Source organism: Micropterus dolomieu, linkage group LG23 (genome assembly GCF_021292245.1).
Source record: "Micropterus dolomieu isolate WLL.071019.BEF.003 ecotype Adirondacks linkage group LG23, ASM2129224v1, whole genome shotgun sequence".
In the NCBI taxonomy this organism is placed as follows: domain Eukaryota; kingdom Metazoa; phylum Chordata; class Actinopteri; order Centrarchiformes; family Centrarchidae; genus Micropterus; species Micropterus dolomieu.
The window spans coordinates 29,646,798-29,659,112 of NC_060172.1; the positions used below are offsets into that span (position 1 = coordinate 29,646,798).

At 38.1% G+C, this 12,315-nt stretch overlaps 1 protein-coding gene across 3 annotated transcripts in view; it reads right to left on the bottom strand.

Annotated features, from left to right (window-relative positions):
• The window catches only part of camkk1a (calcium/calmodulin-dependent protein kinase kinase 1, alpha a), a 71,093-nt gene that overhangs the window by 27,145 nt on the left and 31,633 nt on the right, over nt 1-12,315 (bottom strand). For all 3 annotated transcript variants that reach the window (XM_046041051.1, XM_046041049.1, XM_046041052.1), the window contains exons 3-5: nt 9,739-9,786; nt 7,036-7,089; nt 994-1,045 (exon numbers count right to left, since the gene is read on the bottom strand). In XM_046041051.1, coding sequence (XP_045897007.1) covers nt 994-1,045; nt 7,036-7,089; nt 9,739-9,786 — 154 coding nt within the window. The remainder of the gene's footprint in view (nt 1-993; nt 1,046-7,035; nt 7,090-9,738; nt 9,787-12,315) is intronic.

Genomic DNA, 12,315 nt, shown 5'->3' on the forward strand with positions numbered 1-12,315 from the left:
CTGTACTTTTTTTCTGATGTAAGCTATAATTTCTCAATCTTCTCGTTTTGAATGTAAGTTTGTTGTTCCAACATACAGCATATCATGTTATCATAATGTTATGATAATGTTTTCTTGAGATATGTTGGTATTTGTGAAATACAAGAACTTTTTTGTGAATGTTTTGTAAAGTTTCTTGTATAAATGGAATTACACTCTGTTCTTGTGTTTTCTGATGGCAAGGTGTAAAACAAACAAACAAAAAAAACCAACTATGCCTCAACAAGCCTGACTACTCAAATGGTTATGTTTAGGTTATAGATGCTAACAGCTAGCAGGACTTATAACAGCAGAGCATTTTCTCCTTCTTTGGAATCAACCACCTCTTGTGATTAGGGATAATATTGCTCTGGAAGTTTGCAAAAAAACTAAAAAGGAAGTTTCTAAATGTCATTAGATCAACTGTTACCTAGCTAGTTCAAATTTAACATAATATGGAAACTTCAATGGCCAGACAAAATAACATGTTAAGAGAAAGGGGTCTTGAATTTGAACTAACAAACACTGCTACAAAAGCTGGTTATATGAAGTTACATGCTAATTAGGAACATTTGTCAGCCACCTATATTCTCTAAATGTCCATCATGTTGGAGAGTTTTGTAACTGCTGTTCCTCTTTCTCTATGAAATGTGTCGTTGATTGTGTTTTGGCACTTGCTGTCACCTTTTTGAAACCTCTTCCCCTTTACATGCAAAATCATTTTTGCAATGACAGAAGGTGTCCAGCGGCCGAATCTGGTATTAGATGGAGGTTTTTGGGCTAGTTTACAATAACAAACCGTCATTGCATTTAGGTTGTGAATGCCCAGGAATCATGTTCGATTGTTTGACAACTCATTATTGATTTGACAACTCATTGTTGATTTGACAACTCATTGTTGACAGTTAAATCCGGGTAGGTCATTTTTCGCAAATGTCTTGTTCAGTTGCATAAAAAGAATAGAACAGGACTTACGTGGAAAACCACACTGCTTCATTAACTTCTTCTTGGACACCACCTTCATGGCCTAGGAGAACATAAAAATAATTTTGATCATACAGTGTGTTCACATACAGCTAGTATTAACAGTAAAGTGAAGCCTAAAGAACCAGTCATTTCACAAAGAAAATAAAACTACACCTGCAAGCAGGTTTACTAATAAAATAAAATAAACATTTAGTTAGATGTAATGTAAATGGTACATGAAAACAAATAATACAATGAAACACACTGAAGATTTGAGTAGAAACATCATTGCTGATACAACCTTTAGCAAGAAAGTAGATTTTCATTCACTGTATGTCAGCCATTTCTCCAAAATGCTAGTACTACTATTCTGTCAGAATGTCAATGTGATTTCACTAATCACTAATTCATGTTCGGGTGGAATATTTTCTACTACTTCAAAAAGTTTCAATGCTGTAAAGATCTGTAATTGCTTTTTGGAAACAGTCATCGCCATGGCTATGAAAGCAAAACTTCCCCTGTACAGTTTCCATGGTGTGCTGCTTGTGTGTGTGTGTGTGTGTGTGTGTGTGTGTGTGTGTGTGTGTGTGTGTGTGTGTGTGTGTGTATGTGTATGTGTGTGTGTGTGTGTGTGTGTAGACTTGTGTGAGTCACAACCATACCAGAACTCATTACAGAATCAGGGTTGATGTTGGAACTCCAGTAAATACCTGCCATCTGAAAAGCTAAATTCTGACTATGTCGGTAGGTGTAGGTGCTTCATCGCAGTTTCACTCATGGTAAATGTATTTTACCATGAGTGAAAAGAGACAATCAAGAGTTAATGTGAGTTCACTTAAAAAACAGGGGCTGTATTATAGCAACTTCCTAAATTATAACTTCCTATCTTAAGTGTTTCTTAACCATGGTAATTAGGGTTAGGACCTAAAAAATAGGCCAAAAAAGCCACTACAGATGAAAAGTTTAATTGCAAATGGGCATCATGCAAATACAACTCTTACCAATCTTAAGGCTTGTGAGTGAAAATCCTATATAAATTATACTTTATAATTATGTTGACATAATCCTGTTTGCAATTCAATATGATATATATAAATAATAAATAAAATAAATTATATATAATTTACATCAAATAGCCTAACGTATCATCATTCATTTAAAGTGACTATTGATGCTACTGTATAACTCTACAATATCACTATGAGAAAATGACTTAAATGATGCACTAATTGAAGGTCAATTTGTCTCTGTATATAATAAGGTCAGCTGGAACAGCTATAAGTGTAATCTTTTGGATGCCTTAGCGCGCCAGGCCCTTGGGAGAGAGTGCCAGTGTGCTGGCAGAGGAAGATTAATGGCTGTCGTTGTTAAGATTACCACGGACTCTGCTCTGTAAATGTGAAACTTGGTAGAGTAACTCCGTAGACAGATACACTGATCCGACACTTTTACCTTTATTTCTCTGCTGACACTGTTAAAAATGACAGACTTTCTTCATGGTTCTCCGAAAGCAGGACCTCAATATCTGCACTCTTTTTACTCTTCAATGTCATTTTTATGAATGATCTCTTCCTGACATATGGGGCAGGACCCATAGCCTTTAGGTATTTTTAGGGCATTAATTATGCTAATTTACCATTCTCATGAACACATGCTCAATTACACACAGGAGGCATTCATGATGTTCATGAGGTTCTTTATCTCAAGTTAGCAGCGTTTGCTGATTCTAACGTGGTGTGAGGAGTCCACCGTGCAAAAAAATTGGAAGAGAAATTTAACATAAGAACATTAAAATGTTATTGCATGAGGACCAACATTCCTATCCTAACTTAAGATAGAAAAAGTGTATTACACAAACATCCTAACTTCCCAAAATCTTACATTTACACTCCCAACTTTAGGATAACCATTAAGCTGTCCTAAATTTCTCTTTTGCACCGAGGTAGCGTATGCTAACTTGTTAAATCCGTATGACTAGGCCTACTCTTTTATTGCTTTTAGAAAACCAACAGAATATCAAAAGGTGGAACTTATTTACTGAGAGGGTTATGGCAGAGTTGTGTTGCAGTTTGGTGACAAAACCTTTCCCCAGCATTGGCAACAAGGCTGGATTAACCTCCTAGATAAGATGTGGACGCCTATTGATCTATTGTATGACAGTTTGTTAGTGGTAATTTGAGTAAGACAGTTTTCTATTTCTATTTATACATTTAGATTTTGACCCATGGCACTTGAATCCTGTGCGGGAATGGCAGACTTTGCCACTGACAAAAATAAATAGTATTACAAACAGAATTTGATTTTGTTCAAATATATTATAACTTTACGGCATTGACAAAAATAATTAACAAATATATCTAGACATTTAAAAATAAATTCAAGTGACCTGTTACCCCGCAGAGTAAAACAGGAAAAAAAAAATCCTTAAATCTTTACACACAGGCATGATGACATATTGATATTTTTTGTATATATTGGATTTTATATTCTTTACATTTTTTCGTTTCATGAAAACAAAGTCCCAGAATACTGTCTCTTTAACGAGAAGTAAAGACTGCTCCTGCTTCTGAGAGCAAATACCTGCTAATAATTAGCTTTTTATATTCATTGCTCATCTAATTTGAAATGAGATGAGTGAATGCTGCAAGAAATTACATTTACTTTGGGCCCCTGGGGCTCATAAACAGCCTGCTTGATTGGCAGGCATCGCAACTGGATGCCTGCCAATCAAGTTGTGAGCATGGTAATTAGATGCCATAGGACACCACAACAAAAACATGCACTATTCAAAAACCTTTAGTAATCTGCTGCTAAAAACTGGTTTCCAACACTCACTTGGACAAGATAACATTGGTTGGAGTTAGTCATCATATTTCTTTATTTTTATCCTGTGGCTGTCAAGTCGAGGACTGTGGCATTTTCATCTTAAAACTGACCACTTTATTTTTATCATAAAATATTGATCTTAGTATTCATCAGTGCTTTCCTTAATCTAAAACTAAGTAATTTCAAGACAGTAATTTGTAGCAGACATTCACTGGCTTATTCTATCTTTTTAAAAAAAGTGTTTTAAAAGATTATATTTTTGCATACTGTACGTGGGCTCCTGCTGTGGATGCTCCACACGTTTTGTGTGGGAACCAATTCAGATTGCCAGGAAATAGAATCACCCTTCCATGCTGTCATTACTCATCTCCTCTTTTCCTGATCCCTGTCATTGTTATTTCAGACATGTTTGTCATTTGAGCCAGCCTGCAATAACCTGCAGTCTGTCCCGGAAGGTAACATTTTCCACCAGTGTCAACAATCAGAATCAAATGTGAGAACGCTTCCACACAAAGCAGAGACAGAGATGCAAACTAGAAAACTAAATGTAGACATATGCGCAGCAAAAGTAAAAGCTTTCTATGTGTATGCGCATACACAAATCCTGGAGGCAGATGGGACAGACTAAAGAAGAAGAAAGAAAAAATTACTTCTTTCAGACTGGGTGACTGACAAGAAGAAATTCTCTGAGGCTTATGCTGCAACACTAGAAAAGCAGTTTATATATGAATATGTTTTGCTGAGTCCTTTAAAAAAGGGAAATGTTTTTTGAATGTCAACATTATTTTGATGCATGTACCGCACACTAGTTGTAAGGAGGTCAGGGTGGATGGTGGGTGTACAAAGCAGAGGACTGGTCAGGTTTTTTTCCAAATGTGGTGCAAATGTTTTAGCAATTGACCAGAAAATCTGAAAAAGAAAATGTTAATTAACATGTTACTGTTATGTGAATATTAAAAGTTGGAGCAGAAACTTGAGTGACAAATAAGTCATATGCTTCATGAACGTTATTATTTATTCACCAAGTCTATTTCCAATGTGCTTTGTTGCACTTAGTTTTAAATGTTTTCCACACCAGCCAGGTGTGAAAAGGTATTTGCAATATTTACTATGAAGTTACTTTTTTCTTCTTAATCTTCTTTCCACTGTGGTTTTAAATGTGCACATTTAGAAAAACGTGCACATTTAAAAGCTAATGAATGGAAATGCACTTACACAGAAAACATTCCATCTTGCAAATGGCTGCATTTACAGATACAAATACAATGTAGCAGGCAGTTTATAATCTCTCATGAAGCTGCGTTGCATGAGAGGATATTTGCATTAAGATGAGCTTTTCTCATCTTTCCTCTGTAGTGCCACAGGGTGCCTTTTAAATTTCTGGAGCTCAGCAGAGTGCCTCTTTACGGCTATGGAAAGATTGTGATCTCAATCAAATATTTATGTGTAAACACATTGTGTCTCATGTCACTGTTCACTTAAAGTAGCCAATATTATACGAAGACACAAATCTTTCCCTGACTTTAACCAAGTAACGCTTTTTTTAAACATCTGTTCGATCAAAACGTTAGTACAGTGTGCAGATCTTTTGTTTGATTCATGCTTCAACATTACCATAAAAGCTTTAATCATGCTTTAGTTGACAAGCAAATATTGTAAGAAAACTGAAAACTTAAAGAGGTGGAATTATGCTTTTTGGATTTTTCCCTCTCCTTTATTGAGTTATATACCTTTTTTTGTGCATGTAATAGATTTGCAAAGTGAAAAAACCCAAAGTCCAGTCCAAAGGCAGTTCCCATCTCCCACAGAAAACTCTGCTCTGAACTGCCTGAAAACAGCTCGTTTGTAGTCCAGCCGTCTCCCTGTGACGTCACAGGGATGAAAGCTAAATGCGCCTCATATAACGCTCGCCAATCGGCAACTCCAACACGCCCTCAAAAACACTGGTGAAAAAACACTGAGCTGCAGCACACACCTCTCCTCTCCCTTCCAAACACCAGCTACCCTCCAGGCAGTCAATGGACATAAAGTTGTTACTGTGATGTAGAGACAGAGCTCAATTAAAACTTTATGGATGAAAGATACTTTTGTTACAGATTAATAACTCACCACTCTGAAACTCTTGCTCCAGTCTATGTTGCCAAGCTGGTCGGCAACATGTAGCCTACAGCTGAATCGAAGCTGTTTACCGGCTTCTGCTTCTGATTGGTTACTAGTCCTTAACTAGGAACTGCGCATGTGCAACTCCCAATAAAGATCATTTAGAGACAAGACGTATCACTCCGTAGCTAAAACGAAGCCTTCAACACAGGGTGAAAAGAGGAGCTGCAGCAATGTGCAGTATGACAAAAATATGGTGTTTTTTGAAAATTAAACCATGTAAACCTGTTCTGGTGCAACCCTAAAATCCCAGCTGACATTGGACAGGCGGCCAGTCCATCACAGGGCTGCTGCATGTCTGAGCAGCTATTAAATCATTATTTAAAGCGGCATTGTAATTATTTCACTCCAGAGGGAAAGCTTATATAAGTACTCCCTTGCTATAATCTTTGACTCATCTTATAGGGCTCGCCTGTGTCCTTACATAACTCCTGTTGTTTACCACTCTGCATCAGCCCAATTACAAGCTCGCATTTTAATATTGGGTTGTGTTGAACTCCGAGCTCCAACTGGCTCCAGTTCAAAAGTACATCTTAAACCCATCCAGAGTTGGCAAGTTAAATCGACATGACTCATCCAAACACTTTCATTGTTGTCACTGCACAGGGCAGCTTAGTTATGTTGAAACATAAGACGGCTTAAATTCAGAGGGGCCGAGTTGGCCAAGCTTTTACAGGAACAAATCACCTTGATTGAAACAACTAAAATGACTTCATGTAGCCACATATCCAGATTCCCCCTTGAACTGACATCAGCAGCATGCTTTGAAGATAATAAAATATTGGATGCACTTTCAGAGGCACCAGAAGCCTCTTTCATTTCCAAGTTTCTTCCAAGGCAATTGATGCAATTTGAGGGGATGAAACGCACAGCTAGGCAACAAAGTGGAAGAAAAAAATCAATAGCACTGGTGAGATCCTGTAAAGCTCGTCTGTCTAGACAATAGAGGCTGAGAGGCTTGATGGAAACTCAAAGGAGAACTGTGGCAGCGTGGGACTGCATTACAGTTGTTATTTAGAAATCAGAAGGAAGTTTCTGAAATGTAAAATGATTGCATTGACTTACATAGTGTTTGTCATCATCCTCATTGTAGGCAAGTTTGACCACACCGTAGGAGCCCTGCAAAACAACAACAAAGAGATTTATTTTCTGTGGACCTACTTGTTCATTGCAACCCATTATTAAAATGATGATTCAAAGCTATACCCACATTTTGTGGTTCAGCTCCACATTAAAACAAAGTGGTTCATCAACAAAACTTGTGAGGGAGTCTGTTAAGATTCATAAAGCATCACTTTGAGAGCAGACGGCAGCACCATACTGACAGAATGTTTTGAAGGCAGAATCGTCTCTATTCAAACACAACATTTTTAGTCTTTGGCAGCACAGAATGGCTCCTCCCACACACACTGCCCCAGGATGTGTGTTTACCATCATAATCCTTTTCTCCTTGGACACTTTCTTCTCTGATAAGAGCAAACAAGTAATAAAACTGATGGAAAAACTGATCAAACACTCACATAAATGAAATGAGTGCATTATAATCGCGTTTGACGTACAGCCAAAATATGCCAGCTGGCTGATCATAAATGACACTGGATTTGTTTGTCCTTAGAATAAATTGGTCTTATGGACAGACAAAAATCCATTTGTGGGCTTTAGTGACAAATAAGTGCACAAATGAGTGTGAATTCTTTCAAATTTATGTAACAAAGTTTAAGAAATGTTCTAACAATGGCCCTGCTTCAAAATGAAAACCATCCATGTGTCCTATGTAGATTATTAGCCAGTGTTTCATAATAACATTCTCTATGTTTTCTACACAAGTGGTTTGATACCATTTCTAAATGTCGATCTGATGATATTTTTTTCCTCTTTAATGTCTACTACTTTAATATCTAACAATATTACAAGTGTTAATAAGCCCTTTAAGTTAAGTTATTTGTTTTTACCTCTGTTGCCTGCACAGCAACTTCCCCCATAATTAGTACATATAGTAAATATTACTATAAACGTATTGATCTCGAAGCAGTAGCTTGTGGCTTAAAAAAAATAATAGTAATGGGGAGCCAGGGTGAGGGGGTAATATTCTGAGAAAAAACTCAAAATTCACAAGATAGAATTGACAAATTTATGATAAAAAAAATTCATATTCACTTGAGATTATAAATTGATACATTTGTGAGAAATTGGTTTGTTATTTAGTGGATGAATTGAACGCACACGCTGCGCTCAAGTGAACTTTTTAAGCTCAAGCACCCACAACCCTCTGAGTCCAACTAGCGCAGTGCAGCTTGTAGGCTATCCCCCTTCCAGCCATGCTGGAAAGGTAACGGCAATTTCACCCTCCCCCAGGGCTTCATTTGTTGAATCCCACACCTCCTTTGTCACTATCAAAATCTGCAAGCCCCACATATATGCCTACCAGTAGATGCACTGCATGCTGGCTTAATACTGTTTGGTGTCTAAATATTTTGGCTTGTGATTACTTTAAGCCCCATAGCTAAGTGGGCACTGTGAAATGGTGAAATGAGTCGGTCCAAATTAGGGGGTGCGTGTTTAAGCGGCGCTGTACGTAGTACTGAAACAGAGCCGAGGAGATCGAAAGACAGAACATGTCACTTGGTTTGGTTTCTTAGCATGCTTTCTTTTTGTGGTTATAAAAAGAACTTTTGGCCCTAATTCCATTTTCCCCCATTGTAGCAATCTACAGTTTTGTTTAATTCAGTTTTAACAGCTTGCACCTCGGCATTGTCTAACATGCTGCAGGCCCTGTGGATTTTTGATACCTCCTGATTTACAAACGAAGCACTGCCCTCCCCTGAAGTTGAACATGGGTCCCCCTTCGTGCCACAACAATTGACTTTACCCTTGGACCTAGCTGGTTATACAGCTGTGGTTAATCTCAAAGAATTTCAGTTTCTTTAAAATAATAAATAAAAATAATTGAGAAGAGTTTTTTGACTTGCAATTCAACCATTTCGCTTTTTATTTCCTCCTCCTAATGATATCCAATCTAGTGTTTTTTGTCACACAGACATTTCTATTTCGTTGGCCATGGTGGGGCTCTCATAATGGCAATGTTGGTCTGTTGGTCCAGAATGAAATATCTCTATTAGATGGATTGCCATAAAAATGTGTAAAGACATTCATAGTCCCCAAAGGACTTTGCTGATCCTCTGACTTTTCATCTGGCACCACCACGATGACTAACATGCTAAACAAAGATTGTGGACATACAGTATACCTGCTAACCATCAACCACCATTGTCACTGTGAGCATGTTAACATGCTGATGTTAGCATTTAGCTCAAAGCACTGCTGGCCTAAGTACGGCCTCACAGAGCTGCTGAGTATGAGACACTCTTTTTGATAGTAGGATATCAAATGCTTTTAGAATAGGATTACTTGAGCAGGTACAAAGGTAGATATAGCCAACAATGCAGACAATTGTAGGATAAACGATGAAATAACATTACTGGATTGTTTTGAACTAGCTAGTTTTCAAGTGTGTATAGGATAAGCTTACTATACAGTGGATAGATAGGTGGTGTTTGACTCAACAGTTCCAAAAATCAAACCTTCCTGTCTACATTAAATTACATTACACTTTTGCAAGCCATATGATAAAGAAAACTCACAAGTTTTATTGTGCAAATAGTGTGAATGTGTTTGGACTCATGGCATTTTCTCTCTTACCAAATAAAAGGTAAATCTTCTCAAACCGAAATTGAGCAGAGGCAAATGGCAGAAAACCAACCAACTCACCTTTCCAATCTCACTCTTCAGTTTATACTGGTTCAACTGGATACAGTCCTGTCAAGAGAAAGGGTGGGGACATGAGGAACTAAATCATCAATACAGACATGAGAGAATGCTTTCATCATCTAAAGCGAAGAGAAACAGGACAGTCTTTGGTACAGGAACAAAATGTTCTGTGTGTGTGTGTGTGTATATGTGTATATGTGTTGAAAAGTAATTTATTTCTGAGATGTAGGTAACGATGCAGTCTGTAGTTTCTGTTTACTGTCTGCAAATCCATTAGAGTGCTACTGCTTAAATGGCTGATTTGCAATTCCATAGCAACCACTGCAACAGCACAGAGTCAGCCAGGGGCACAGCAGAGAGCAGACCACAGCAGGACAGGGAGGGAGGTTTGGTGGTGGGGAGAATTTCACGGGGGTGGGCAGAGGGGGGTGCATAGATAAGCAAAGTCAATGAGCAGAAAGTGAGCAATGATATAAGCGTGAAAAAGGAGATGGAACTGTGGAGAAAATGGATTGAAAGCAGTTCTGTCACTACAGTTGAGGGGGGCGATGGCTTAGTGTGTGTGAGCCGGACCAGCGCCTGAGGCTTGATACTGGAAAGTGTTTATGGGATGAGAAGAGGCAGGAGAGAACACAGATGTAACAAAATGGAAAGTACCGCACCAACTCATGGTGTAGGCCAAGATTTCATTCGCCAACAGGCAAGGTATTTTAGAAAATACAACATTATATAGTGGGTTACATAATATACTGGTTATGTAGCTCGCACTGAACATTGCTGTTGTTGCTGCAGGAGAGGTAAGGATTGTGCACTGGAGGGTTATGCGCTGTATGGTACGATGGTGTGAAGTACTGTGGGCAGCGATTATGACAAAGAGTGAGAGGTAGAATAAAAGATGGGGCTTTGGTAGTTGAAGCAAGCAGTGGAACTTTGAAAAGGATTGCGATGATTGGTTGAAGAGAGATAAAGAGAGTAAAGAAAATAGGGCGGTGAAGGATAAAGGAAAAAGGCAAATGAGGAGAATCCAAAGAAAAGAGCAGTAGGAGGGATTGTCTGAGGGGACTTCTACTGGGTTCACAGTTTGCCGGCACATGCTCAGTAGGCGCTGCACTGCAGTTAATACTCTGTCATGATTGATGGATAATGACGGCCATGTAGAAAGCCTTAAATACATCTGCCACACACGCACATGCACACATACATGAATCAAATTCAAATGCCACAGTAAATCTTTAGAAGGCACTTTCGGTCATACTGTCACACCAGACTACTACTTTACATTAACCATACAGACCGCTGTCTTCCCTCAGTTTGCAACACAGCCACCTCTCCTCGTTTCCCTCCACATCTCACTTTGTCCTCCATGTGTGTCTGATGTGTACCAAACTCTCCACATTTCACCATCCATTACTCAACAACCGATCTATATCAATGCATAACAAATAGATCACTGCCACTGTGCCACTATTCGCAATCAATGACCATGCATGATGAATAATGATCGTGCCTGCCTGAGGAAGTATGTAACAAAAAGGGAACTTTTGTTTGATAGTATTAAAGCCTGTAAATGCAAAATCATTTCCTCAACCTGTCATTTTAAAATCAATATTGACAGAATGGTAATGGTAAGCTATAACTAAATGAGACCATTGAAGAAGATGGTTTATTCTGTTATTCTATAGGCCCTTGCATCTGATGCAAATGGAAGAAATCTGCAGAATTAACAAGGCACAAGGAAGGAGGATCAACTAAAGGACTTCCTCACCTTTTTAAAAATGAAATATTAAATGAACATAGATCTTTATGTGACCACTATGGAGTATAATACTGCTGTAATTTAAGGATTGAGATAAGCACATCATTTACTGTACTAATATACTGTGAAGACAAATGGAGAGTAACATTTATCTTTGCTCAAGCTTCTGCCAAAGTTACTAATTTTCACATTTCTTCTGCTGCTAATTTTAATATACGGTAAGTCAGCCATAACAGATACAATGAACAAGACTGTGTGAACTTTCTAGAAGAAACTTCCAAAAGAGACTAATTGATGCAAGCTCTAATAGTAAACACTCACAATTCACACATTCAATTCACACTCAGAAGCGTTCAGTTATCCTGTTAATGGACATTTAGTTGTGTGTCAGGTCATTATACAGCTTACTATTCATGGTAGTGTTGGTTGTATTTTCTATTTTTGCTGTGGCATCCTTTAGACATCTACTTAGTGCTTTGATTTAGTTTCCTCTCTGAATTGGATCAATCTAAGTGTTTTACCTTTATTTGCCCTCTTTCTCAGCACCCATCTGACCACACCGGAATGAAGATTACTAATGGTGATTGTGAAAAAGAGATAGCCTCTTTTTGGTATCTTCCAGACTTAAACTACAAAATGTTCTCTCTGTTTCCTTGCTGAGCAGCAGTGGCATATGGAATCTACGTACTAAAAATATATTTTTATGTTAGATATACTAACACTGGTAGCTAGCTTCATTACAACAGCAACCATCATGCTGAAGCAGGGACGTCAAGCAGCAAATTGTTTTATTTTATGGCTTTCTGCCTTGGTATTTGGTC